The sequence below is a fragment of the Schistocerca cancellata genome, chromosome 3, assembly GCF_023864275.1.
Source record: "Schistocerca cancellata isolate TAMUIC-IGC-003103 chromosome 3, iqSchCanc2.1, whole genome shotgun sequence".
NCBI lineage: Eukaryota > Metazoa > Arthropoda > Insecta > Orthoptera > Acrididae > Schistocerca > Schistocerca cancellata.
Genome location: NC_064628.1, coordinates 547800560 through 547827329, shown reverse-complemented (window position 1 = coordinate 547827329; position 26770 = coordinate 547800560). Strand labels below are relative to the sequence as shown.

The 26770-nt window shown below is 39.0% G+C and overlaps 1 protein-coding gene across 6 annotated transcripts in view; it reads right to left on the bottom strand.

Annotated features, from left to right (window-relative positions):
• The window catches only part of LOC126175387 (mucin-5AC), a 182522-nt gene that overhangs the window by 39562 nt on the left and 116190 nt on the right, over positions 1-26770 (bottom strand). For 4 of the 6 annotated variants that reach the window (XM_049922163.1, XM_049922167.1, XM_049922164.1 and 1 more), the window contains one exon: positions 19438-21140. The exons of 1 other annotated variant lie outside the window; for it this stretch is intronic. In XM_049922163.1, the coding sequence (XP_049778120.1) occupies positions 21004-21140 (137 nt within the window). In that variant the 3' untranslated portion in view covers positions 19438-21003. Of the gene's footprint in view, positions 1-19437; positions 21141-26770 lie in introns of those variants that run through there. One more of the 6 variants, XM_049922166.1, reaches the window with a different exon arrangement.

Genomic DNA, 26770 nt, shown 5'->3' with positions numbered 1-26770 from the left:
CGCCCGCGAAAGGCAAAGGTCCCGAGTTCGAGTCTCGGTCGGGCACACAGTTTTAATCTGCCAGGAAGTTTCATATCAGCGCACACTCCGCTGCAGAGTGAAAATCTCATTCTGGAAACATCCCCCAGGCTGTGGCTAAGCCATGTCTCCGCAATATCCTTTCTTTCAGGAGTGCTAGTTCTGCAAGGTTCGCAGAAGAGCTTCTGTTAAGTTTGGAAGGTAGGAGACGAGGTACTGGCAGAAGTAAAGCTGTGAGTACCGGGCGTGAATCGTGCTTCGGTAGCTCAGTTGGTAGAGCACTTGCCCGCGAAAGGCAAAGGTCCCGAGTTCGAGTCTTGGTCGGGCACACAGTTTTAATCTGCCAGGAAGTTTCATATCAGCGCACACTCCGCTGCAGAGTGAAAATCTCATTCTCTGTAGAGTTATTTGCCCTCTTCAAATATGGCTCCATCTACGTCGCACAAACACATGTGTAATGAGGTGCTACGTATGCGTGCTCTCTGTCGGAATGTGCACTCTTGGAGTTAAAACTCAGAAGTCAAAGTGAATACAATTAAATATTGCTAGATGTATCATTGGTCATAAAATGTTTTCTTTCTGAAGAAATTAAATATATCACAGGGTCACACGCCTTGTCCAGTTGGAAGCCCACAATCACGTTAAATGATCTTGTGCCATACGTATTTCCATTGAATCCCAGGAGGATCTTGTTGGGGATAGGGTTTCTATGACTGAGTAATCCATGGAATGTTCTGTAAAGGTACAATGCTCAGCAATGGCTGAATTACTGGGCTACAAAAGGCACCTGAAGACGGCTCAATTGTTGCCCGCCGAAATATCATGGCAAGAAGTCGATGTTAACTGAAAACTCATGGACTACTCTTTATGCTGGAGAAATTTCACGAATCGTGCGTAGTTTTCACTTTATCTTTCATTTTAACTCTGTGTCTGGTTTGTGGCTGTCGAGCAAAATCAGCCACAGGTCTAAATTAGTATACCATGTCATTTGCAAATATAATGAATGTTGATATGTCATTTGCACTGAATTTTTGTTTGTACTCCAACCTTTAAAATATAAATATCCTGGTAAAAATCATGGCATAGTTTCCTTTTTTGGCTTTGCCAATGCTATATTTAGCTTGTCCTGAGCTGTGGCTGACTTGTATGTGTGTGCTAAAAGTATTTTTATCATTTTTGTGTAGCTGGATTGACCTGCAGCCATATACTTGCATCTGCGGGAGTCACCAGCAGAACATCCGTAGATGCACAGTGAAGGATAGCATTATTCTGTGGCAGTGCGCAAAAAGGACAGATTGTTTATTCTTTGATTATATATAATAGTTCTGTTGTTATTGATTCAATGTTAATATGAGCTTTTCGTTGCAATAAAAAAATAAAATATTATAGCCTAACTACGTCGTGAGTCTTTCTGAAGATTGTAATAAGTAGTACATCGCTAAACATCTTTTGATATTATAAATCTCTCTCATTCCCATACATGAGATAATCCCCATTACTGAAAAAAATTTCATCAAGTACAAGAAATTGAATTCAAATGAAATTAAAGAATTTATATGACTGTCAAGAATAAGTGTACTTCAGTATCAAAGTCAGCGTATCAACAAGATGAAGGTCTTGCTGTGGGGAATTACCTTGCTGGATTTCTATCTATCTACATAATAATTTTGAAATACATTTTTGTAATTCCCATCTCATTCTAGCCAATAGTATTTCTTTCTGCAGACATAATGCTGATGATACCTTTATTGTATTTAAAACGTGTGAAGGACATCAAATCACTTAGTGGTCACTGAACTGCTTCCACCTTAAAATTAAATTTACACATGAAATAGAAAATCAACATAATGAATTTAATTTTATGGACCTTATAGTGTCCCTTTCCATATATTTTACATGAACAATATAAATAATGAAAAAAGAACTATACATGCGTAATGTTATGTGAACTTTAATGCCTAATTGTGATACGGACAAAGTGACGAAATAACTTTAAAGACAATTTATCGATTCTGATAATAGAAAAGAAGACATTATTCTCTGTGAAATAAGATCATATGTGTAAACTAAAGAACTGAACACTATAATTTTTGTTATATTATAAAAGAACTGGAAGACAACGAACTTAGTCGGCTGCTGAAGTTTTCTTGTGTCTTAGCTATTGTTTGAATGCAGAAGGTACGACTGTATTGTGATAGCTTTTGTCTTTCTCTCGTTTAATTAATAGAACACAATTGATGTGTAAAATAGTTACGAAAATATAATAAGCTAATCTGGAGTGCAGAGTAATCATTTAAGGAGCCCATGCCACATTTGTTATAACGCAAGAGTTTGTGTAGCATTTTTTGCAGCTGTGATCTTTTTGCAGCTGTGACTGAGAAAGTTGGCCGCCATTACGCGGCGCATTTAAACTTTTTATTTCCACAGGAAATACGACAAAGGTGGAGCAGAAGAACTTATTTAAAAATACTATCAAAATTAATTAGTATCAAATCACAAGATTTAATGTGGCAATCTGCAAATATAATATTGCTTATTTGTAATTGTTTCTTACGAGGTTTTATGAAAGATAGCTTTACGAAATTTAACTCCACGAACTTAATAGAATTCTCATATAACTTATAGCAGAAAGAGACATTACAACCTGGAACTTTGTTTAGTACATGGTACAATTAATTTTGATGTTTATAGGAGCTTATCACAACAGATAACATCATATATGCCTCTTCTTGTCACCCCCTTAAGCACAAATTGGTGTTCTTTCACACTATGATTGACTGTATTACTGAGATGACTCTACCCCCTCCTGCAATTGACAAGAGAGAATTAAGTTGGATATCATGCAGACCTTGTGCAAAAATTTGATAAAAATAAAACCAACAAGATTATAGATTCCTCTACATGCAATAAAAATGATCTTACTGTTAAGAAATAAGTTACAATACCATTTATAGGTAACATTTCATTTTGTATAGCTAATTTGTTTCAAAAATAAGGCAACACTGTGTTCTTTACAACAAGTAATGCTACCAAGTTGCTCTTCATACATAATGACAAACCTTCAACTAACAAATTTTTCAAATCCTTGGTGTATAAAATGCAATGTAATGTATGTCTGAGTATTTATATAGGACAGGCAGGGAAGCTATTTAAGACCCACTGTCATTAACACTTGTTTAACCAAGACAGTGAGAACTCATAAGACAACTTTTGCAGAGCATCTCAAAATTGAGAAACCAACTCTTCCCCTCCAAACCTTGCCTAAGATGTAAATTTTGCATATATTTGTCATGGGGCACAAAATGAACTTTTCAGAAGAATTTGAAATATATGAAGATTCCCGCCTAAATTCAAAAGATTTGTTGAATCATTGACTTGCACTAAAAAAGACAGACACTGTTTTAACTGCATACTATTTCTTTAAAAAGTGGAAATCAGTCCAGTTGTTTTGTATGTAAAAATTATGTGCCATGTTTTTTTCAGATATGATTACTTTATATAACTTAGTTATGCTTTTATATATGTTTCACATTACTGGCACAACTGCTTCACATGTACATAAATGCAATTTATTTACTTAAATTAAGAATCTGTCAAACTGTGTTTATATCTGTGTATTTTGGACATATCATGGCATTATGCTTCTATAAACATACTGACATCTGCTAATCCAATACTAAGTAAGTTTCTGTAATATACTTCCTTTACTTTACGTAAATGTATAGCCAAGGTCTAAAGATTTATAATTATCCCTACTTTTGTAGGCTTCTGAAGATGACAAATTTATTGAAACCAGTAACGTGAAATATATTTGCAACTTACGACCAAATTTTATTCTGAAATTGTTAAGCGTTAGTCTGGAGAACTGTGTGGGGTGGTTTGTTATTCACTGGATTATGTTTCTTATTTTAACAGCATTTACTCATGTTCCCTTCTGCTCATTTGTAAACCCTGCACCTTGTTATGTTTCTGTGACTTCAACACTCTTTTTCACAGCACAGCTTACATTTGTGATACATTTTTCGATGTCATTTATTTCAGATTTGTTTTTTCTGTGATGGTCTCAATCTTTAAATTTCTTCTTTTTGCTTCTATTTTGTGTGTGTGTGTGTGTGTGGTATTGGATGTAGCAGTTTTCTTCTATTGTTAAAAGTGGTACAGATCATTATTGTGTTTTTGGATTTGGAAGTTTGTTTTTGTGTCACCTTGGTGGTGGTTGTTTTTAATGAGATGGTCTGCAAGTGTGCTGTCACTTTTCACTGCTCTTAAACAATACATCCCTTCACTTCAAAACTATACTGAAGTGCTTCAATAAACAACTTACAAGTGTAACAATATTTTCCTAGCTGATTATAGTGAGTGCAACAGAGATTTCTGGATGTGCACAGCTTTGACTACCCAACAGCCAATCTCCACTAGCTGTGGGCAAAAGCTGACCGTTTATGCATCAGCAAAACAATGGTACTGCCAGATACAGCCAAGAAAGCAGCTCATTAGTGCAAATCACTGACAAGTAATAACAAAATAAGTGCAACATATTGCAGATTCCAAGTAAATTCTTTCATTACAAGACCTTTTTATTACATTGTGTTTCCTTCAGAGTAAAGCCTACCCAATAATACACTCATAAATTAAGACTGAACATTACGCAGCACCACATTCAACATGCCTGCTCTTTACAATTGCTACTATATCAATGAAAATAATAGATTCTTGAAAATATAGTGTAATTGGATGAATAAAAAATTACTCACCAAGCGGTGGCAGGAGCAAAAAACACATACAAAAAAGGACATTACATATGCAAGCTTTTGGTGCCAGTGACTCCTCCTCCTGGCAGAAGGGTTGAAGGGGAAGGAAGAGGTGCGAAGTAAAAGACTGGAGAAGTTTATAAAAGTGGTAGAGTCACCCAGAACCCCATGTCTGAGACAATTCCAAAGCCATCCAGAACCCCACGTCTGATTCAATTCCACAAAGTCACCTAGGACCCAGGGTCAGACCTAGTGTTCTGGGCGACTTTTCCGAACTTGACTCTTTTCTTAAACCTCTCTACTCCTTTTCCTTTACCCATCTTCCTTCCCCTAGAACCCTTCTGCCAGAAGAAGGACCCACTGGCTCCGAAAGCATGCATACGTAATGCCTTTTTTTTTATATGTGTGTTCTCCTGCCACCGCTTGGTCACAATTATTGCTAACCAAAGAATGGTTGCTTTCTGTGCCACATTATTTAAGAGTACTGTGCCCTGAAAAAAAAACACTGCAATTATTGTACTTCAAACAGCATCAGGTATAATATCTTTCAAAACAATCAAATGTAAGTGCAGGGATAGAATTCTGAATTCCTGAAGAATAATTGCAATACCCCTACTGCATTAAGCCTACTCTATTACTCGTTTAATCATGCAACATTTATATTTATTAAAGCAACACATAATAAATCCAAAAATTGTGAAATCGCTTATAGTTGGAAAATCTCTCAAATTTTAATGTGTAGATCTCATATTTTAAGAGGTCTTCTGGTCATTAGGATTCATTGCTATTTTTCACATCTATGCATTACATTGTACTTCTGTCACTCAATACACCTCCTTAATCTAAAAACAATTGATATCATTGACCTTTACTAAAATGTCAGGTCTTTTATATCATGTATTGTGTTCTTACACCTCTTCAGTTCTAAAGCTATTATGTTGGTGTCAGTATCTTCCAAATTTTACTTTCAGTGCCTAAGAATTTAATTATTTAATGTGAATTATATGTGTTGACATTATCTATGAACTTCAGACTTATTCTTCCAGCATTCCTATTATTTATATTATTATACCTCTTAAAACTGGTGCATCATGAAGAATAGCATTCCAAGTACTGTATCACATTTCTAACATTCCTGCAGTTCTAATAAAATTAAAGTTGCCATCCACCTGGATTTTTTTTTTTTTTTTTTTTTTTTTTTTTTTTTTTTTTTTTTTTTTTTTTTTGGTTGGGTTTAAGGGCGCTCAACTGCTGAGGTCATTAGCGCCCAGTCACTGTTGTTTGAGCACATGGAATCTGGTAAAACTCAAGGGGATGGAGGGGACACCAGAAGGACCCGACAAAGATGCAGACAAAATAAGTAAAAAGATTAAATGTCCTTGGACAAGCCAGTTAAAGTTATAAAACGCAGAATACGAGCAGCTGCTCGAGCGTCATCAGCTAAAACATCCGGTAAAGTAGATGGCAGGGACAGGACAACACGAAATTGACTAAAACGGGGACACGACAATAAAACATGGCGCACTGTTAATGCCTGACCACAAGGGCACTGCGGGGCTGGGTCACCGGAGAGCAGGTAGCGGTGGCTAAACCGGCAATGCCCAATCCGCAACCTGGTCAGAAGGACCTCCTCGCGCCGAGATGGTCGGGAGGATGTTGTCCAAGCAGTTGGTAGCGGTTTTACTGCCCGGAGCTTGTTTCCTTGGAGGGATGACCAAGCATCCCACCACAACGACACAAGCCTCTTACAGACATCCCCACGAACGTCGGATGACGGGACACAATGGGAGGCTGGCCGAGGCAGGAGGACTGCAGCCCTGGCTGCAGCATCCGCAGCCTCATTCCCAGGCACTCCCACATGTCCGGGAACCCACAGAAAGCTGACAGAACCACCATTATCAGCCAAAGAATGGAGGGACTGCTGTATCCGTTGTATCAAGGGATGTACCGGATAGGGAGCTCCAAGGCTCTGAAGAGCACTGAGTGAGTCAGAGCACAGTACATATGATGAATGGTGGTGGCGGCGGGCATACTGAACGGCCTGATGGAGAGCAAAAAGCTCGGCCGTAAAGCTGGAACACTGGTCGAGGAGCCTGTATTTGAATGTGGCGGCCCCGACGACAAAGGCACAGCCGACACCATCGTCAGTTTTGGAGCCATCGGTGTAAATAAAGGTGTGACCGGCAAGTCGAGCACGAAGTTCGGCAAACCGTGAGCAATAAATTGCAGCCGGAGTACCATCCTTCGGGAGTGAGCTGAGGTCGAGATAAATATGAACCGGAGCCTGGAGCCAAGGTGGTGTCGGGCTCTCACCCTCTCTGAAGGTGGTAGGGAGGGCAAAATCCAATTGTCGAAGCAGGCGACGGAAGCGGACTCCGGGGGGCAGCAGGGCAGACACATACAACCCGTACTGACGGTCGAGAGAATCGGCGAAGAAGGACTTGTAAGTGGGGTGGTCGGGCATAGACGACAGCCGGCAGGCATACCGACACAGCAGTACGTCGCGCCGGTAGGTCAACGGTAACTCGGCAGCTTCAGCATAAAGACTCTCGACAGGACTAGTGTAGAAGGCTCCGGTCGCAAGACGTAACCCCCGATGGTGGATGGAGTTGAGCCGGCGTAAGAGGGACGGCCGAGCGGACGAGTAGACGAAGCTCCCATAATCCAGCTTTGATCGGACTATGGACCGATACAAGCGAAGCAGGACAGTGCGATCCGCTCCCCAAGATGAACCGCTAAGAACTCTGAGGACATTAAGGGAACGTGTACAACGGGCCGCCAAATAAGAGACGTGTGGAGACCAACACAGTTTCCTGTCCAACGTGAGCCCTAGAAACTTAGTTGTGTCCACGAATCGGAGAACAACGGGACCGAGATGTAAGGATGGCGGAAGGAACGCTTTATATCGCCAAAAGTTGATACAAACCGTCTTTTCTTCAGAGAACCGGAAGCCATTTGCCACGCTCCATGAGTAGAGGCTGTCTAGACAACGCTGAAGGCAGCGCTCCAGGAGGCATGTTCTCTGGGCACTGCAGTAGATCGCGAAGTCATCGACAAAGAGAGAGCCTGAGACATTAGGTGGAATGCAATCCATAATGGGATTGATCGCGATGGCAAAAAGGGCTACGCTCAAGACAGAGCCCTGAGGCACTCCGTTCTCCTGGAGGAAGACGTCGGACAATACGGAGCCCACCCGTACCCTAAACTTTCGTTCTGTTAAAAAGGAATCAATAAAAAGGGGCAGGCGACCGCGTAGGCCCCACCTGTGCATAGTGCGGAGGATACCTCCTCTCCAACAGGTGTCATAAGCCTTCTCCAAGTCGAAGAACACGGCTACCGTTTGGCGCCTTCGCAAAAAGTTGTTCATGATGAATGTCGACAAGGTCACGAGGTGGTCAACAGCGGAGCGGCGGCGACGAAAGCCACATTGGACATTAGTAAGGAGCCGTCGAGATTCAAGAATCCAGACTAACCGAGCATTAACCATGCGCTCCATCACCTTACAGACACAGCTTGTCAGAGAAATGGGGCGGTAACTAGAAGGAAGGTGTCTATCCTTCCCGGGTTTGGGTATAGGAACAACAACGGCGTCACGCCAACGCATGGGGACTTGACCTTCGGTCCAGACGCGATTGTAGGTACGGAGAAGGAAGCTTTTGCCCGCCGGAGAAAGGTGTGCCAGCATCTGAACGTGAATGGCATCCGGCCCCGGAGCAGAGGACCGGGACAGTGCAAGCGCACGTTCGAGTTCCCGCATAGTAAAGGGGGCATTATAGGTTTCCAGATTCAGCGAGTGGAAGGAAGGTCGCCGAGCCTCTTCGGCCTCTTTCCTGGGAAGGAAGGCAGGATGGTAATGGGCGGAGCTTGAAACCTCCTCGAAAAAGCGGCCAAAGGCGTTGGCGACAGCCACCGGATCAACAAGGACCGCATTACCTGAGGTCAGGCCAGGTACCGAGGAGTGGGCCTTAATGCCCGACAGCCGGCGCAGGCTACCCCAAACGACGGAAGAAGGAGTAAAACTGTTAAAGGAGCCGGTGAAAGAGGCCCAACAAGCTTTTTTGCTGTCTTTGATGACTCTACGGCATTGCGCTCGGAGTCGTTTGTATTCAATACAATTCGCCAACGTAGGATGGCGGCGAAAGGTGCGTAAAGCACGTCGTCGAGCACGGATAGCGTCCCTACAAGCCTCGTTCCACCAGGGGACGGAAACGCGACGTGAAGAAGTAGTACGAGGAATGGAACGTTCGGCAGCATGGATGATAACAGCCGAGAGGTATTCGACCTGACTGTCACAACTGGGAAAATCGTGGTCCGGAAAGGTTGCCAGGGATGAGTAAAGTCCCCAGTCAGCTTTCAGTATGTTCCAGCTCGAAGGACGTGGGGATGGGGTGTGGTGCAGGAGACGAACGACACAGGGGAAGTGGTCGCTCGAATAGGTGTCAGAAAGGACATACCACTCGAACCGATGGGCAAGAGTGGTAGAACATATTGAGAGGTCCAAGTGGGAGAAGGTATGAGTGGAGTCCGAGAGGAAAGTCGGGGCGCCGGTATTGAGGCAGACAAGATTGAGATGGTTGAAGACATCTGCCAAGAGTGAGCCTCTTGGGCAGGATGCAGGAGAGCCCCAAAGGGGATGATGGGCATTGAAGTCGCCAAACAATAAAAACGGCGGGGGAAGCTGAACGATCAGGTGCATCATGTCAGCCCGACTAACGGCAGACGACGGTGGAGTGTAGATGGTACAAACTGAAAAAGTAAAAGCAGAAAGAGTAATGCGGACAGCTATTGCTTGGAGTGGGGTGGTCAATGGGATGGGATGGTAATAGACGTCGTCCCGAATGAGCAACATGACCCCACCATGAGCTGGGACACCGTCCACAGGGGTAAGGTCATACCGCTCCGAGGTATAGTGGGTAAAGGCAATACGGTCAGTCGGGCGCAACTTGGTTTCCTGTAGTCCAAGGACGAGCGGACAGTGCAGGCGGAGGAGCAGTTGTAATTCCTCCCGATGAGATCGAATACCTCTTATGTTCCAATGAAACAACGCCATCGCTAGTCAAAAAGTTGTGGGAACGAGACGGGGGAAGAGCTGGTCACCTCGACGGCCGCGGAGGGCCAGGTTGCGAGGGAACAACGCTACAACCGACGGGAGGCGGATCCGGTTCCATCGACTGGTCGCCAGCTGCGGCCGCTGTCCCTGGTTGTGTAGGAGGGGCAGCATCATTTGCCGACGAAAGGCCAGCTGAGCGCCTGGCAGCAGAGCGTCCCGGCGAAACTGAGGACGGCCGGGAGCGGCGACTCACGGATGGAGCATCAGTCGAAACGCGCCGGGGTGGAGAGGGGGATAAAGATTTCTTCTTGGAGGCCTTCTTGGAAGGCCGAGGAGGCACAGGGACAGTGGGCTGGACCCGAAGAAGGTCCTCACGCGCGGGGTCCGTTTTGGAACGCCGGACCTCGGAAGCCGGGGTCCGGAACGTTTCCCCGATGGACGCCTGAGAAGAGGATCGCTTCTCAGGCGGCGTGTGGGGGGAAGGAGGAGGAAGGATGGCCCCTGGGGCAGAGGGGGTGGGGGCCACGGGGGAGGAGGATTTGGAAGGGAGGGATTTGGGAGGCGGAGGCAGAGCCCCCTGATGGGCGGAGGAGGCGGAGGGGGAATAGGAGAGGGGTGAGGATACCGCGGAAGGAGTGGACACAACTGAGGCAAATGAAGTGGTCAATGGCACGGGATGGAGGCGGTCGTACTTCTTCCTGGCCTCAGAATAAGACAGCCGATCCAAAGTTTTGATTTCTTGTATCTTCTTCTCCTTCTGATATGCGGGGCAGTCTGAGGATCTAGGCGAGTGGACGCCAGGACAATTAACGCACCGAGGTGGTGGGGTGCATGTATGTTCCTCACGAAGAGGACGGCCACAATCGCCACAGAGGGGCTCAGCCTCACACCGTGACGACATGTGCCCAAAGCGCAAACACCTAAAACAGCGCATAGGAGGCGGAACGTAGGGTCGCACGTCACACCGGTAGCACATTACCTGGATTTTGTTGGATATACACAGCATATTAATTCAGCTATTTAAATCTGCCAGCAATGTTATTTTCCAAGACATGTACGGAGTTTCCTGTCACTGTTCTGAGAACGACTTCCATTATTCTACTTAGAAAAAAAGATTATTACAAAATCTGCTGTGTGTTACAGTGACATTTATGTATCAATTGTCAATAGTGACGATTTTAATTTTCTTTACAGCAGTAGAGGCATGCTGATAATTTATAGTTTTTAATGATGTCATGGTTTTCTTGCAAAAGTAGGCCTTTGCTTTGGTGGCTTTAATGAAACATGGAAGCTCTGTTTTCTTACTTTATTTAATAATTTCCGATATCAAAGTAAAGACGCCATTCATTTTTAACAAAATCTAGGTGCCGTCAAAACCTGTGCATTTCTTCAAGCCGCCCTGAATTTTAAAACATTTGGATGGTAATCTAAAGAGAAATTCACTCTCTGCCAATATCTACAAAATAATGGCTATGCTGTAACGCAGAAAAAAAGATGTAATGTAATCTCAACTGTCCAAATCATTTGTAAAAGAAAGAAAAAATATATATATATATATATATACACCTAAAAACAAAGATGATGTGACTTACCAAATGAAAGTGCTGGCAGGTCGACAGACACACAAACGAACACAAACATACACACAAAATTCAAGCTTTCGCAACAAACTGTTGCCTCATCAGGAAAGAGGGAAGGAGAGGGAAAGACGAAAGGATGTGGGTTTTAAGGGAGAGGGTAAGGAGTCATTCCAGTCCCGGGAGCGGAAAGACTTACCTTATGGGGAAAAAAGGACGGGTATACACTCGCACACACACACATACTTCCTATGTGTGGATGGATATGTGTGTGTGTGTGCAAGTGTATACCCGTCCTTTTTTCCCCATAAGGTAAGTCTTTCCGCTCCTGGGACTGGAATGACTCCTTACCCTCTCCCTTAAAACCCACATCCTTTCGTCTTTCCCTCTCCTTCCCTCTTTCCTGATGAGGCAACAGTTTGTTGCGAAAGCTTGAATTTTGTGTGTATGTTTGTGTTCGTTTGTGTGTCTGTCGACCTGCCAGCACTTTCATTTGGTAAGTCACATCATCTTTGTTTTTATGTATATGTATATATATATATATATACCTAAAAACAAAGATGATGTGACTTACCAAATGAAAGCGCTGGCAGGTCGACAGACACACAAACAAACACAAACATACACACAAAATTCAAGCTTTCGCAACAAACTGTTGCCTCATCAGGAAAGAGGGAAAGATGAAAGGATGTGGGTTTTAAGGGAGAGGGTAAGGAGTCATTCCAGTCCCGGGAGCGGAAAGACTTACCTTTGGGGGAAAAAAGGACGGGTATACACTCGCACACACACACACATATCCATCCACAAGCAGACATATTTATATATATATATTTTTAAGAGATCTGAATGGCTGAAGAATTTTCAACACACACTCACCCTCCCTTTTCCTTATGAAATTTAATTATGTGTTGGATCCAGACTTGAGGGCAAAGGTGTACAATTTTTAAATGCACTTACTGCCTTTGGATATTATTTTTCTTAAAATATCAAGTAAATGCAACTTAACTTTCTATTACTTTGTCTTCATTGATCTTTATGTAATGTACTCAGCAACATAAGGAAAACAAACAAGTCTTATGAAAAAGACTAAGATGTTTAATAGTTACCAAAGCAAATATCTGTGCAATGGAGTGATCACTATGATATACAGAGATTAATTCAGCAAAGCACACATTTAATAGTTAGAACGCATTTGATATTGGCCTCTATATAATTTGTAAAATTCCCTATGAAAACAAGGACACAGATATAAACCAATTTTGTTCATACCTTCGACAACATTGGCAAAAAAACTGTTTTCTCGTTAATTCAAAATTTATTGATTATTGGAGCTTAACTGAAGCCCTTGTTGCACTTCTAATTTTTATATATATAATAACGTTGTAACCTTGGTTCAATTATGACAAGACGATACATGCTGGGTACAATGTTATTTTTACGAGTCTTTTCATTGTATACTCTTGATCTTGTTATGTACCTTACTTGTGATGGGTTATGTGTATTTATATCTTGCAAAGCTTCCTAATATTATTATTTGTTTAAGCTCTTTGCAAACTGTCGCTGAATACGGAAAATAGAAATTTTCCTTTTCCATGTGATAGACGACTGCTCCGAAGGCATGATCCAGCAAATACACTCTTACAATGGAGATAACAGTCAATTCCAGAAGAGCAACAGGTGTTTGTCATGATGATTTGTCATAATAAAAAAGTTTTACTACAGAGTTTTATTTAATGTACAATAATTTACACAATTCACTGCCCATGGAGGGAAAAAAAAATTCTTCGACAGCAGCAAAATTTACAAATTCCACATTTCATTTCTATAGTAAGTGGAGAACCTACTATGGTTTCCAACAGTAACATGTTACCGATTTCTTTGTTTCCCAGCCACTAAAGCAGTAAGAGTATCTGAACACTTCTGCAAAAATTCATCAACAGCAGAAGACACTCTTCAAACAATTGTAATTTCTGATCACTTTTAAAAACCTCAGGATGTAGCAAATGTACACCTAATGCCACACAGCTTAACATTACTACTGACATCATCTCTCACAATGGAGGCTTCAAGAAAATTCCACGATGAATATTTCACAAATTACTGTAAACAAAAATGTTAAATGCAAAAAAGGTTTAAATCAATATATCTAATTTCAATTATCAACACACACTGTTCATAATGCTGTTTGATCACGGCTTCATTCTGTGTAGCTGTGACCTGATCAACACTTTATGATCTATGACTGCACTTATCTGTGTGGCTGTGAAGTGATCAACACTTTATGATCTATGACTGCACTTATTTTCCTCATACAATCACATCACACGAATATAATTTTTCTTAACAAAAGTAACATCATGCGGTGTATTATGTACATGGTACATCTGGTTTAATATAAATTTCACTGCATGTAAGATATCTGTTACAAATTTACATGTCAATATCTATATAGCATGTTTTACCACCACTATTCCATGACCTGGAAATCTTATGAACGTGAAACGACAACATATGTACAGCAGTATTCTTTAATAATATGTCTCCCAAATGAGAATTTACATGAGCATTTCCGCATTTTCAAATGGCTTTTAATATTATGGTATGGCTACTGGTTATTGCAATTATTCAGTGAAACATGAAAATATCCAGTAGTTATAAAGCTAACAGAACATGCTGATGAAGATGTCATACAAAAGGATACATGACTGACACACACACACACACACACACACACACACACGTATAAAAATATATATGTACAGTTCTCATAAATTAGCACCACTCTCAAGTCCATATATACAAATTATGAAAACATTAAATTAGGTACATGCTTCTGAGAATACGGGGGAGACCAACAAATTGTACTCTTTAAGGCAAATATACCAGGCACCTCAAATGTGTCCTAATAAATTAAACATTATGTCTGCCACTGTTTCATTAAGTGTGCTTAGTACAGCACTGTTATTCACATCAATGCACAAATATTAGACTTTTCATATAGCAACGTAAGGCACGAAAAAAAAAAAAAAAAAAAAAAAAAAAAAAAAAAAAAAAAAAAAAAAAAAAAAAGCAGCACTGCCATTATGAATATGTTTTGTCACCACTGAATCTGCGTTGAAAGAAATTTTTAAGGACAATATACTTTGTCCGTAAACCCAATTTTGTACAATATTCAATGCATACACACTACCTTTATACATTCCATTTGCAACCTTGTGTTCCCTTGACTGTATCTGAAATTCAGGCAGAAGACAGTAAACGCAGTTTCTGGCAGTAGTGGACAATTCATTTTGTTCCATTTCACCTACTTACGACAGTTTGCTGATCACATAAGCTTTTGTTTTAAACATAATGGATTACATATTTAGACCTACCAAGATTAAAGAGGTTAGTCATTTTCAGTACCACCTTTTAAAAAGTAACAGGTAGTTCACATATTGTACTATTCAAAAGTTGCATTACTTCCTTAATATTCTATGGCACAATTTACAATTTAGTAATGGTTGCAATCTTTTATACCTAACATTTTTCAGTTAATGTTACAATCCAAAAGACAGACTCGTACCAAGAACTGTCACGGTATTAAATCTACACTCAGTCACCCAAAATTTACAATTAACCAAGGCACATCTAACATACTCTAGAAGACACAAATCTCAAATAGTACATGGCAAAAATGATACAACACTGAGTCAATGCCCACAGACTGTAGGCAAAGTATTTCTTACCACCCAAAAGAACATCCATGTCACTTTTGAGAATCACGCCTTGATAATTATGAAATGATATGGAAACGATTCAACTGCAGATCGTATCACAGGAAATAGTGACATTAAATACTTTTTTGCCATATGCTGCATCTTGACAGACTTAAAAGAAAATAGCACTGCCTGATCTGGAACACATGTAAAGTGTTAGGATTGCTAACACTGCTTGTTCTACAGTTTATATGGTACAAGCATGCAAAACTGGCAGAAACAGATGACCGGGGGTGGGGGGCATACCTTAACATTCGAGTGAGTCATCAATCCATCAGCACAGACACACATTTCACTAACAAAGCTGTTGCAATTCTAAAATCACTATAAATGAAAATAAGTCTACTATATAATTATAGAAGGTATGTCCAATACCAAAATGAAGATCATCTTTGCACAACACAGGCTAGTTTATTCTGATTCTTGAATGAGCTTGGGGCTCCAAATATGTGTACCGCAATCCAATGAGAAACCCAACAGTGCATCTACTTTTTCTGAAGAAATAATCTATAACTTCCCACATATATATATATATAATGTTATTTAGAAATGCTCAACAATATATGCTCTTTCAAATTTACAATAAAAAAAGACACCATATAAATGAAAGCAGAATAATTTATCAACCCTTACGGTAACTGAAATACTGTCATACATGTTGTTCAACAGACAGATGGCATTTTCAGTCACCCCTAGATGTCCAGATATTTTACTGTGCACACAAAAAGTATCAGCAGCGACATTTCAGAACTGACTATATTCTCAAAAGTTAATAGGACATAATTTTCCAATAACGGTGGCAGCATTTTATTCAGAAAAGATACAAACCTATTAAAGCAGTCTGTTTAAACAAAAGGCAATTGTCTGAGTACACTAATCCACTGCAGACACTATAACGGTCTCTCACTTCCTCACTCACCTATTTTCAACATACCGTGCTTCCACAAGAAATAATAATATTCACAAAAATGGTGCAGACTACTCAATCAATGAATTAAAAGAAAAATATCATGTGATGGGAGAGTCCACACTGCGAAAGACGAGTGCTGAATTGATAATCTGAGGTATCTTACACCCTTGCACGTAACACGCGCATGCGCGCGCGCACACACACGAACACACACACACACACACACACACACACACACACACACACACACAAATAGAACTAGCACGAATTCCCTATGATGGGTGCAGAAACACCCTCTGATAAATGTCATGAAATTATCTTCCAAGAAATCTTTGGTAAGTGCAGAGACTTGTGTGATAGAGAATAACTTAAAGTACGTTTAAATAAATCGAAATGTGAATATAGAAATCAGTTGCAATGAGTAGGTAAAATAGTTCCTAATACAAGGGCCAATTTTCTTGTGACTGCATTGCAACTTCTGTTGTTACAATTTATCTGAAGAACATCTGGAATTTGCTCATTGTCCCGAACACTATTATGGCTGCTACAAGGTTTGGTAGATAAAACATTAGAGAATAATATCTAAATATTTAATAACAATGGCTTGAAGAGGTCAAAAATATATTACTTAATATTTTGTTACCTTAACCAGGTTGAAAAGATTGTTGCAGTTACTTGGGCATGGAAATAAACTTAAGATTCTGATATTGAAAAACAGGTTTGAAATATTAATGTTATATGGGCAAAATCACTGAAAAAAGTTAATGAATAGGTAGAGGTATAACTTAAGTGAAATGTGTCTATTTAGTTTTGTAATCTATCTTTTAACAATAAATAAGAATAATTCAACTATGTATTTTATCTATCTAGCAGTAACAGACCTTCATAATGACAAATTATTTATAATTTATACTGTTTCAAATTTAAACATACACTTGTAAAAATGGTAAGTTGATTTAAAGTGACTCATTAAAATTTTAAGACAGCAAAATTGTACGTCTTTAGTGATTACTAGGAGTAAACAAAAATAAACCTGTGTCACCTAATGATTAGACACGACTGATGCGAGACAACAGTATACAAAATATTGACACTTAAAATGAACAAAGAGCCAATGTACAAAGTAGTAGCTGTAATGTGTAGCTCTAACATGCAACACCATCTATAGCTTCTGGCAAACAAAATTTGCTACACGAAAAGCACACCAAACAGAAACAAGTTACTTCTAATACTGACAGAAGAAAAAAAAAAAAATCTAGAAAGGATATATGAAAGTGTAGGCTTCCACAGTCATCATCATACTACAAACTATTCTCAGTATGTGACCATGTCATCACATTATATTCACCAAAAATTTTAACCATTTGTAACAATGGTGAAAATATTGGTCAATATAACATGACAAGATGAACATAAACACAAAAAAGGTTTTATTAAATTTCTTGAAATGATACTGTTTTAAGCTGATGTCACTACCCAACCAAAATACCTTTTCAATACTCTTAATCGCTGTTTGAAAGATGGAGACACACAAAAAGCTTAACTATTAAGAGGCATAAGGTGCACATTCAAAATATTGTAACTATTCTACCTACATTTACAGGTTGTTCTAATAATACTTCATTCATACACACAAAACAGACTATTATACTCCCGAAAGGAACATATGACAAAGCGAGTATTTAAAATAAACAATGAAAGTAGTACAAAAATTCTAGAATCGACATAAACTAAAGAGTAATACTATTTCAACAAACATGAAAAAGGTAGGTGAAGCACTGAACTTTACTTTTAAGATTGTTCTATCAACACTACATGAAAGACATCAACTATCACAAAAATATTACATCCTAAGAATGACTATGTAAGCTTTAATGACATGTCTTATACCTTTTTAATAAAGGAAACTGTTAATGGAACAATATGAATTACCTAGACACTGCCGTTTCAGATATAAATTTGTTTCCAATTCCAAAATGTTATCAATTAATAGTTACCTATCACATGCCAAACACCGAAATTAATTTCCATAGCCCATCACATAATTTATGTGGCAGGCAACACTTATTTGTTATTTCTGTCAATGTCAACAAAATGTTACAAAAGTGTTAACTAGAGGATTTCAAAGGACTGTCATCCAATTTACATTAATACACAACCTTGCCACAGGTATTATAAACACATGCCAGCAAAAGAGTAAAAGGACTGAGATTAGCTTATGAAAGTTATTAACACTGGTAAAATAAGATAAATTGTGCATCAACAAATAATGGAAGATAAACTGTCTACTTTACTGGTCTGAAAGGGAGTTGTAGCGGAGAAGGGATTACTGCTTCAATGAAACACACAAAGAGATCAATGACAGATTTTTGGAACCTGGCACTCATTCACAGAAATGAAAGAAAGGGTGGAATGGAAAGGAGGAAGAACAGAACAGGTGAGGATGTGGACAGAGGAATTGAAGAATTCTTACTCACAGGAGTGTGAAATTAATTTGGCTTATGTGTTTCCCCTCAGTATTGGTGTCACCTTTTACACCACTAACAAGGAATTGTCCCCAGCGGGGTGATCAACTTTTTGAAACAATCTATACAGTGATGTAGGTTCAAGAAATCAGATCCTGCAGCCATTCACCCTGGTAGTGCCTCCTTTATGAGTAGCTGACAAAACAAAATTTCGGACTTTCGCGTGATGTTTTATAGCTTGAAAAATACTAACAATTTACTGATTGGTTGCCTAACATAATGATGAAGGTACTAATGTGACATGTACAAGATTGTCAGTTCGAAGCTCATTAGTTACATTGAAATTTCTTTATTTTTAAATATTTATTGAAATAACTTTGTTCACTACTTTTATTCAATTAATTGGTTTACATGCATATTTTCTTTTATTTGTATTCCTTTGTCACACCTTTTTTACCTTCTAAAACTTCTTTTAGTTTCTCTTCCTAGCATTCTTTTTTTAACTTGAAATCATTGTGCATGCCAATTCAATTATTTTTATTAATCTATCATAATTTTTAGAAATGTCAATATGTCGGTTAAAAAACAAAAGACAAAATAATCTATTTCACTATTGTACAATGGTGTCAATAATGTATTTTTCATTACAAGATGTACATCTTTTAGGATGGCAATCATCACACAAACATTTAAAACAAATTCTTGTCACACTATGGACAAAATAACAAGGAAGATATTTTAAATGAAAGCAGTGATTATAAGTACAACGAAATTCAAGCAAACTGAGAAACAAATAATGAATGCAATAAAATAGACGGAAATGTAGATGAGAAAGCGAAAGAAATTAAATCTAAGGTAATACATAAGAATAATCAAAATAATACAAACAAGAATTTCAAGAGGAAAGGACTGAAAAAAAAAAGTGACAAAGGAAAAAATAAAAGTTACATTTAAACCATTTAACTAAATAAAAATGATGAATAGTCATTTTGATAAAGATTTTAAAATAAAAATATTTCAATGTACCTGCCGATATTCGAACTGACAAACTTTTTAGTGTCACGCTAGTACCTAAACCATGACACTAAGTAAGCAGTCTGTTAACTGATACTATTTTTAAAGCTATAATAGAACACCATGCGAAATTCCAAAATATTTTTTTGCAGATTACTTGCAAACGAGGGGCCACCAGGTAGAAGGACTGCAATGTGAGATTCCCTGGATGCTGATCTACATCACCGTATAGATTGCTTCAAAAAGTTGGTACCACCACAGGAAATCTCTCCTTGTAAGCAGCTTATGTCTGTCTTTACTTGGCTGAAATTTCATGTAGGAAGTACTCTTTAGCCAGCACTTTTACAAATTATACAACTGAGGAACAATGTTAAACAAACAAAAATTTCTGAAAAAAATGTAGAAGGGTTACAACTAATATTTGCAATGGCAAGAACAGTAATTGGCTTGCCGATGACAAACAAATATAAACATTTAAATTACAGTAAATTATGACCACTGCTGTAGAATTCCACCGAAGAATGATGCAAACAGTACTTGCATTAATGCACCATGATGATGAACAATAATTTGTTAAAAATGGCTCAACTTTTAGTGTTGTACTTATTCTGGTGATTCTCTGCCCAATACTGACATACACATTGTGTCTGTTATACACCACACGCACACACATGTATAAAAATATGAAATACATATTAAATTTCACCACAAGTATTTGCACATTATATTGTCCCTGGTCACACTAAAAATGACATGCATCATTAAAATATTATTTGTCAAATCTTTTTAAAAGTTGTGAAACAATGAATGACTAAAAAAATGCAGTGGTTGCTAATGAGGATCACACATCTCATGCACCTATATTTTACTGCTTCATAATAGGTGCTAAACACAGATTCCTCAAAATGTACACCGAAAGCCATGCAGGAATCTAATTAACGGTGTAACTTTTGTTTGTATCCAAAATATATTGTGTTCGTAAATGAGCATTTCCAATTAAGTGTAATTTCAATATTCAAGGAAAAAGAGGTTCTTAGTTTCTCAAGAGAACTTTCATTATTTCAGTTCCTTTGTTATCTTAGCAGGGTAAACAAGACCAGAGATCATTATGAATACAATGTATTCAAAAGTAGCACTCAAATCAATGAGTGTTTATACTCACACGTAAATAACGAAATTAACAAATTTACCCAGACAAATAACTGTGACTGAGCTTTCCACATATTCCATTATATATTTATACATATACAAACAGCTGTGAGAACCATGCAGCTGACATTAAATTGTCATGCTCCAAATACCCATATTTATATGACATTATAAAAGACATGACACTAGTGGAACACATCTCGCAAAACACTACACCAGTAACATACAGCTTTAGAAATAAGTTATAATTTCTCCCCCTAACAAAAAAGAAATACTTTTAAGAAAATCACTCCTAGGTGACTACACCTATGTCAAACTTTACTACGTTTTCTAATTGTAGCTTGTGCTTCTCGCAGAAGCAGATCAAAGGAGTCCTCTTGCCTACTCTTCACGTTCGGTCCTCTTGCTGGAAACTGTCCTACACTGTCATTGCTTGTTGCCAGACCATCTATAAAAAAATTTGAATAATGTAAATTACAAAATTAATTTGAAAATTTAGATTGTATATGTTTGAGCTGCATAATCACATTCAAATCCACGGAAGAAGTCTACAAAAGATGAGAAACTCCAGAGGCCACCAAATACCCCTTCGATTTTGACTACAATCTGGTTCATACCGTTAGCAGAACACAATATTCCAACTATTCTGGTTTCTTCAATTTATTTTTTGCAACGTAATAAATTAGCACCTTAGTACAAGGAACCTCTCCTATGATGGTTTTGTAAATTTCATTTCTTTGCTTTTACGCACACATACAGAAAACATAGCTCAAAACTGAGAGAACTGCAAGGAAGAGGAAGCATTGGCAGGGAGGGTGGGGGTGGGGGTGGGGACTGGTGATGTGTGAGGAATGTGGGTGCCTTACTAGGAAGGAAGATTACATTTATCCAGTCAACACCGGCTATCAGTTAACATTTTAGTGCTCACAAAACAGGAAAATAATACAAAGAGACACTATGATACCAATCAACACAGCATCCAATTTCCCAAGTATTTTTTGAATGTGATAATTGCTTTTTTTCACGTTTGTGTTCCAAAATTATAGTGGTGTATTATCCTTCATATAAATGACTAACTCCTAATACCCAAGTAATTTCTCAATTTCACATAGCATCATGCTGGTTTGCTGTTGGAGAAATTGTCAGTTTTTCAAGCATTGTCACTAGGAATGTGAAAATGAAGCATGGTGAAATTCACATCTATTTTTGATAAAATTTGCATCTAAAATTCTTTCGCTAGTGAATGATCAGACATACAAATTCATAAGGTTGTCACACCTCGTGACTACAAAACTTTACTGTGAAACTGACTGTTTAAAAAAACGTGGTGGCTCAGGAGCTTTCTGATTGGAATGTCTACTTTGCAAGAACTTCTACTGCCTTTTCTCTGAAATGGCCTTTGTTTCCCTCTGTTGTCTGTATTTAAACTTTCAACAAATGACTGTTTCTGTTGAGATGCAGCAACACTTTTTCCACAAGTGAACTGAGTGTGCTTCTGATAGATTAGATTTTTCTTTTTCCAGCCCATTCGATAACTACATAAACAGCAAAATACTAATTCCAATCCTTTGCGGGCATTCATAGCTGTGAAACAAGTATGTGACAATAGTACATAGAAGGGAAAACTGATAGAGGTACTCAAGGTACCCTCCGCCACACTGTCAGGTGGCTTGCGGAGTATGGATGTAGAGGTAGAAAGAACCAAAAAGGCACTTAGCACAGAAGTACAACAGAAAAAATAATAGTACATTACGAGAAGAATATATGGCGCAGTCGAAATACACTGACAGGTTTTGTTTTATGGTCATTATAATGCACAGTGTGAAGACTATAATCTGATTGTAATCCGCAATCACAAAATAGTATTTTTGCTACCAGAAAGGATAGGGGTGGTTTGGAGAGGCAAGCTCCGCTAGCCTCTCGCAACTGTGGTCCCTGCTTCTGCAAAAGCAGAGCTGACACACAGTAACAGTGACAATGACCCCAATCCCCTCTGGTATTGTGAGTGTCGTACTCAATCTGCGATGGACCACAATTAATGTTTTCAGTCATTTCAAAATACGAGAAGAAAACAATGAGCAATGCACAGCACAAACCATCTGGTAAAGGCTACCACAAAATTGCTTGCAGAGGTTGGCAGCACCAAAAATGAGGTAGTTCCGGCCCGACCTCTAGCAGCATTTAACGCAATCACGGTTCAAAACGCCCACCACCTGAAACTTCCCAGTTAAAAGTGTACTCATTACACTAACTTCTGAATGTCAGCTAGCAAACAAACTATTCAGTTTTTTGTTCTATATCAGAGGTCCCCAAACTTTGTTTTGTAGACCATGTGCCAATTTTTTCTAATTTGGTGGACCCTACATTTCATCCACTGAATTTTTACAAATTCAGACTTTAAATGTGTTTTTGATGTGAAGAAGAACATTAGAAACCATGCTGAGACCCCTTTCCATGATGTATGAAGATGGAACTGCTGGCAGAATTTCTGATATCCATTTCTAAACTGTACTTCAAGATCTTCATTAGTAATTATTCTGAACAGATCATCTTGTAATATGACATACTTTTCTCCAATATCACTGTATGGACTGATAATCCACTGTGGTATTTCCATAGTCAAAACATCTTCAAATCTGGTTTCAAAGCCTGTGTGAAGGACATTTAAATGTTGAATGTAGGTAACTGGTTAACCTCATTAATTTAGTAAACAAGTCTGTTAAATAACCAATGTCTGGTTTCCACTTCATAAAATTTTCTTTTAAAAATGGATCTTTAGGATCCAAACCCCATACACACTCAAAAAGTGAGAAAAATCTTGTCAAACAAAGTCTTTTGACAGCCAGTATACTTCAGTGTGAAGGAATAACAGATTAAGGTTCTTATCCTTATCTTCTTCTTCTTCTTCTTCTTCTTCTGCTTCACTACACTGCACAAATAACCTAGAATTCAACACATTGCTTTGAGGTTACTACATTAACGACAAAGTGAGGAGATTGATGCATTCTAACACTCAGAGTTTTAGCAACTAAATGTAGTCAATGGATGATGCAATGCACTGCAAACATCCTAGGAAAGTTTTGTTCTAAATGGCTGGTAAATCCTCACAACAGTGCCCATACATGATAAGTGTTCCATCTGTTGCCACTGATGATATATTTGATAAAGGGGTTGCTTTTTCCACGAAATAATCTTTGAAAATGTTTAAATGTTAATTTAACTTTAGTGACTTATCACGGTTATTGCAAACAGCAATTGTATATGGATGTCTTTGTCTGTAACAAAACTAACTACCCCAACAATAATCTTCATTACCATGTAAAGTTGACACGTCCAGTCTTATGGAGAAATGAGTCATTTGAATATTAATTACACATGATGCTTTCAAGATTGTAATTCATTTCACCAAGACATCTTTGAACTGCGTTTCTCAAAGGAGTTCTTTAGAGTGTATCATAAGCAGATTTGTGTAAAACAGTTTTTAAAACTTCTTCAATGGCTGCCAAACTGAAATGTTTTCCAGATTTTGCTATAAGATGGGAGATATTGTAGGACACGCGCAAACCACTGTGTCTTTGTGACAATAAAGCAAACATACTGGCCACTGTGGGCCTTTTTTGAAGTTTTTCTTTAAATATTTTGAAGTATCCCAAATCTTTACCTGTATTATTTGAGTGACACCTTCTCATATGACCTTCCAGCTTGGACAGTTTCATAGTGTTATTGCTTCACATTTTGTTGCATAAAAGGCAACATCTGAGTCCTACTTCGCATTATGCGACGTGCATCTTATACGGACCATTCAAATACCCACAACTGGTGTGGCACTGGAGCATCGCGAGCACTGTTTTGTCTTTGCATTGGTACACTTTTTATTTTGCAAACACATTCTTATGCACATTATCTTTTCAAATTGGGCTTCTATAATTGAAAACTGGTTACTATTCCGATATTCATAGGCAGAAAATAATGTTATTTCAAACTATCTCTGACAATGTAGTTAACCTGAATACGATCAAATCCCTATGAAACAAGGTCTCTTGGGTAATATTGTATTTTTAGGCAGAATTTGCATCTACATTCACATTTATTGCGAAATGCGAATTTTTCAGGCCCCTAACTATCACTAACAAAAGAGTCTTCTCGAAAATTGCTGGACAGAGAAGGGATAATGTTGAAGTGTGGTAGTTCGAGATTAAGAGAATACAGGGGATGTGATGTCATTTCTCTACAAAGTTTCTACAGCATTAGGATGTTCATTGCTGTCTTGCAGGAGAACTTGATGTAGTCATTTTGGTTTCTTTGTCTGTTTTTGTCTGTAAAGTGTTGTTTTTATTATGACTATGACAGTAAAAGTTATTAGATTCAAACTACACTGACTAGCAACCAAATAAAACAGCAGCTAGATTTGTAGGTGGATGTGTCGTGAAGTACTTGAGTCAACTGTAGTTGAACGCAGTGCTGGTCCAAGAACATTTCTCCAACACAAGCAACTTATCATATGGCACTGCCACTGTGATACAAGTGTGTACAAATCTTGAACACGGTCACCACTGGCACCCCAAGCGCATGCTCCTAATTGTTTTACTTCCCATACGGAAATCTTACAGTTTCAAACGTGGCACCAGCCCCTTGTGCCACCTGACATCACTCAGTCCCGCAGTGGGCCAGAGCTGCTGTGAGCTACCCAACTCACTTTCCGCGCATGTGTTGTTTCAGCCCTCTCTGATTGGTGCCGGCAGCCGTAATCGTAGATATATACGTGGGAAATAGTGCCACCCCCTGCAGTCAGTAGTTTTACTCCTGATTATGAAGGCATAGCTTGAGAATTTTATTCAAATTGATGTGCCTTGAAATGCGAAAAGATTTTATTCAGTCAAGTCATCGTTAAAGACTCCGAGGACACACATCTTTCCTCTATGGTGAGGACGTAACGCACAGTGTGAGACTGCAGGAAAAACTGCACAAAAAGAGATCACATCTGCTCAGTTCTTTAGCATTTTTGCAACGCTGCGAGGACAAGGAGGTAGTTCCTCACTTTGCTGTAGTTAAGAACCACATCTGAACTGCTGCAGTGGACAGGATATTGAAGAGGACAAGTCATGCCAAGTGAGACTGAGGATACAGCAGACAAGATATGAGCTTCATCTTAATGCCAGAAACCTGTTTGATAGTCATCAACTTTGTCACCATTCGACTGGGAGTGGGTAGACGTATCCATGGCAGCACAATAGTGTTCTAGTTTGTGCAGAACAACATCTAAGCAATGAAACATTTTTGACTGGAGGAACTGACGTGGAGAATGATAAGGCCCACAGAACAAATCTTAATCTCTCCAAACACGAACTGGACAACAGCTCTGTGGCAGCACTGAGTAATGGCCTTAATTTTTCACTAGTCCTGCACCATCTGTCAGGTTTGGAGGTTATTAGTGGAATAGAGCAGTGCACGCGGCATCTCTCGCACGACGCAGCTGATGATGATGTCAGACTAATCACCAGCCATATACTGCTGAAAGCTAAGCCACCGAAATCAGATATCAGCTAGGAGGAACGATGTGGCTTATGCTAATTGTAAGAAAATGAGGAATTGGTTGTCTTGCCAGCCAACAAAAGAAATGCCACTGTAGTTCTGAACACTGAAGACTACTGCCAGAAGGTGCTACATTTATTAAAAGATGACATGTACTGGAAGCTTAGTCGTGATCCAACACAGATTATAGTCAGGAAGACAGGGCAGTTATTAATGGAAACTGGTTTGCCACATTAAGTAATGAAGAAATTAGTGCCTTACACTGACAGTCCTCCCAGGTTTTATGGACTGCTGAAGATACATAAGGAACATGTTCCTCTTAGGCCCATTGTTAGTGCAATCAGCTCGCCCACCTACAGACTGGCAACACATCTTGCCACAAGTGGGTCATTTGAACACCATGATGTAAACTCGCAGACATTTGTTGAAACATTCAAGAAAATGAAAATAGGTCGAAACAATTTAATGGTTATTCTGGACATGGTTACTTTTTACTTGGGTGCCAGTAGAAGACACGCTGAATCTTTTGGCTCAACAGTTTCCACC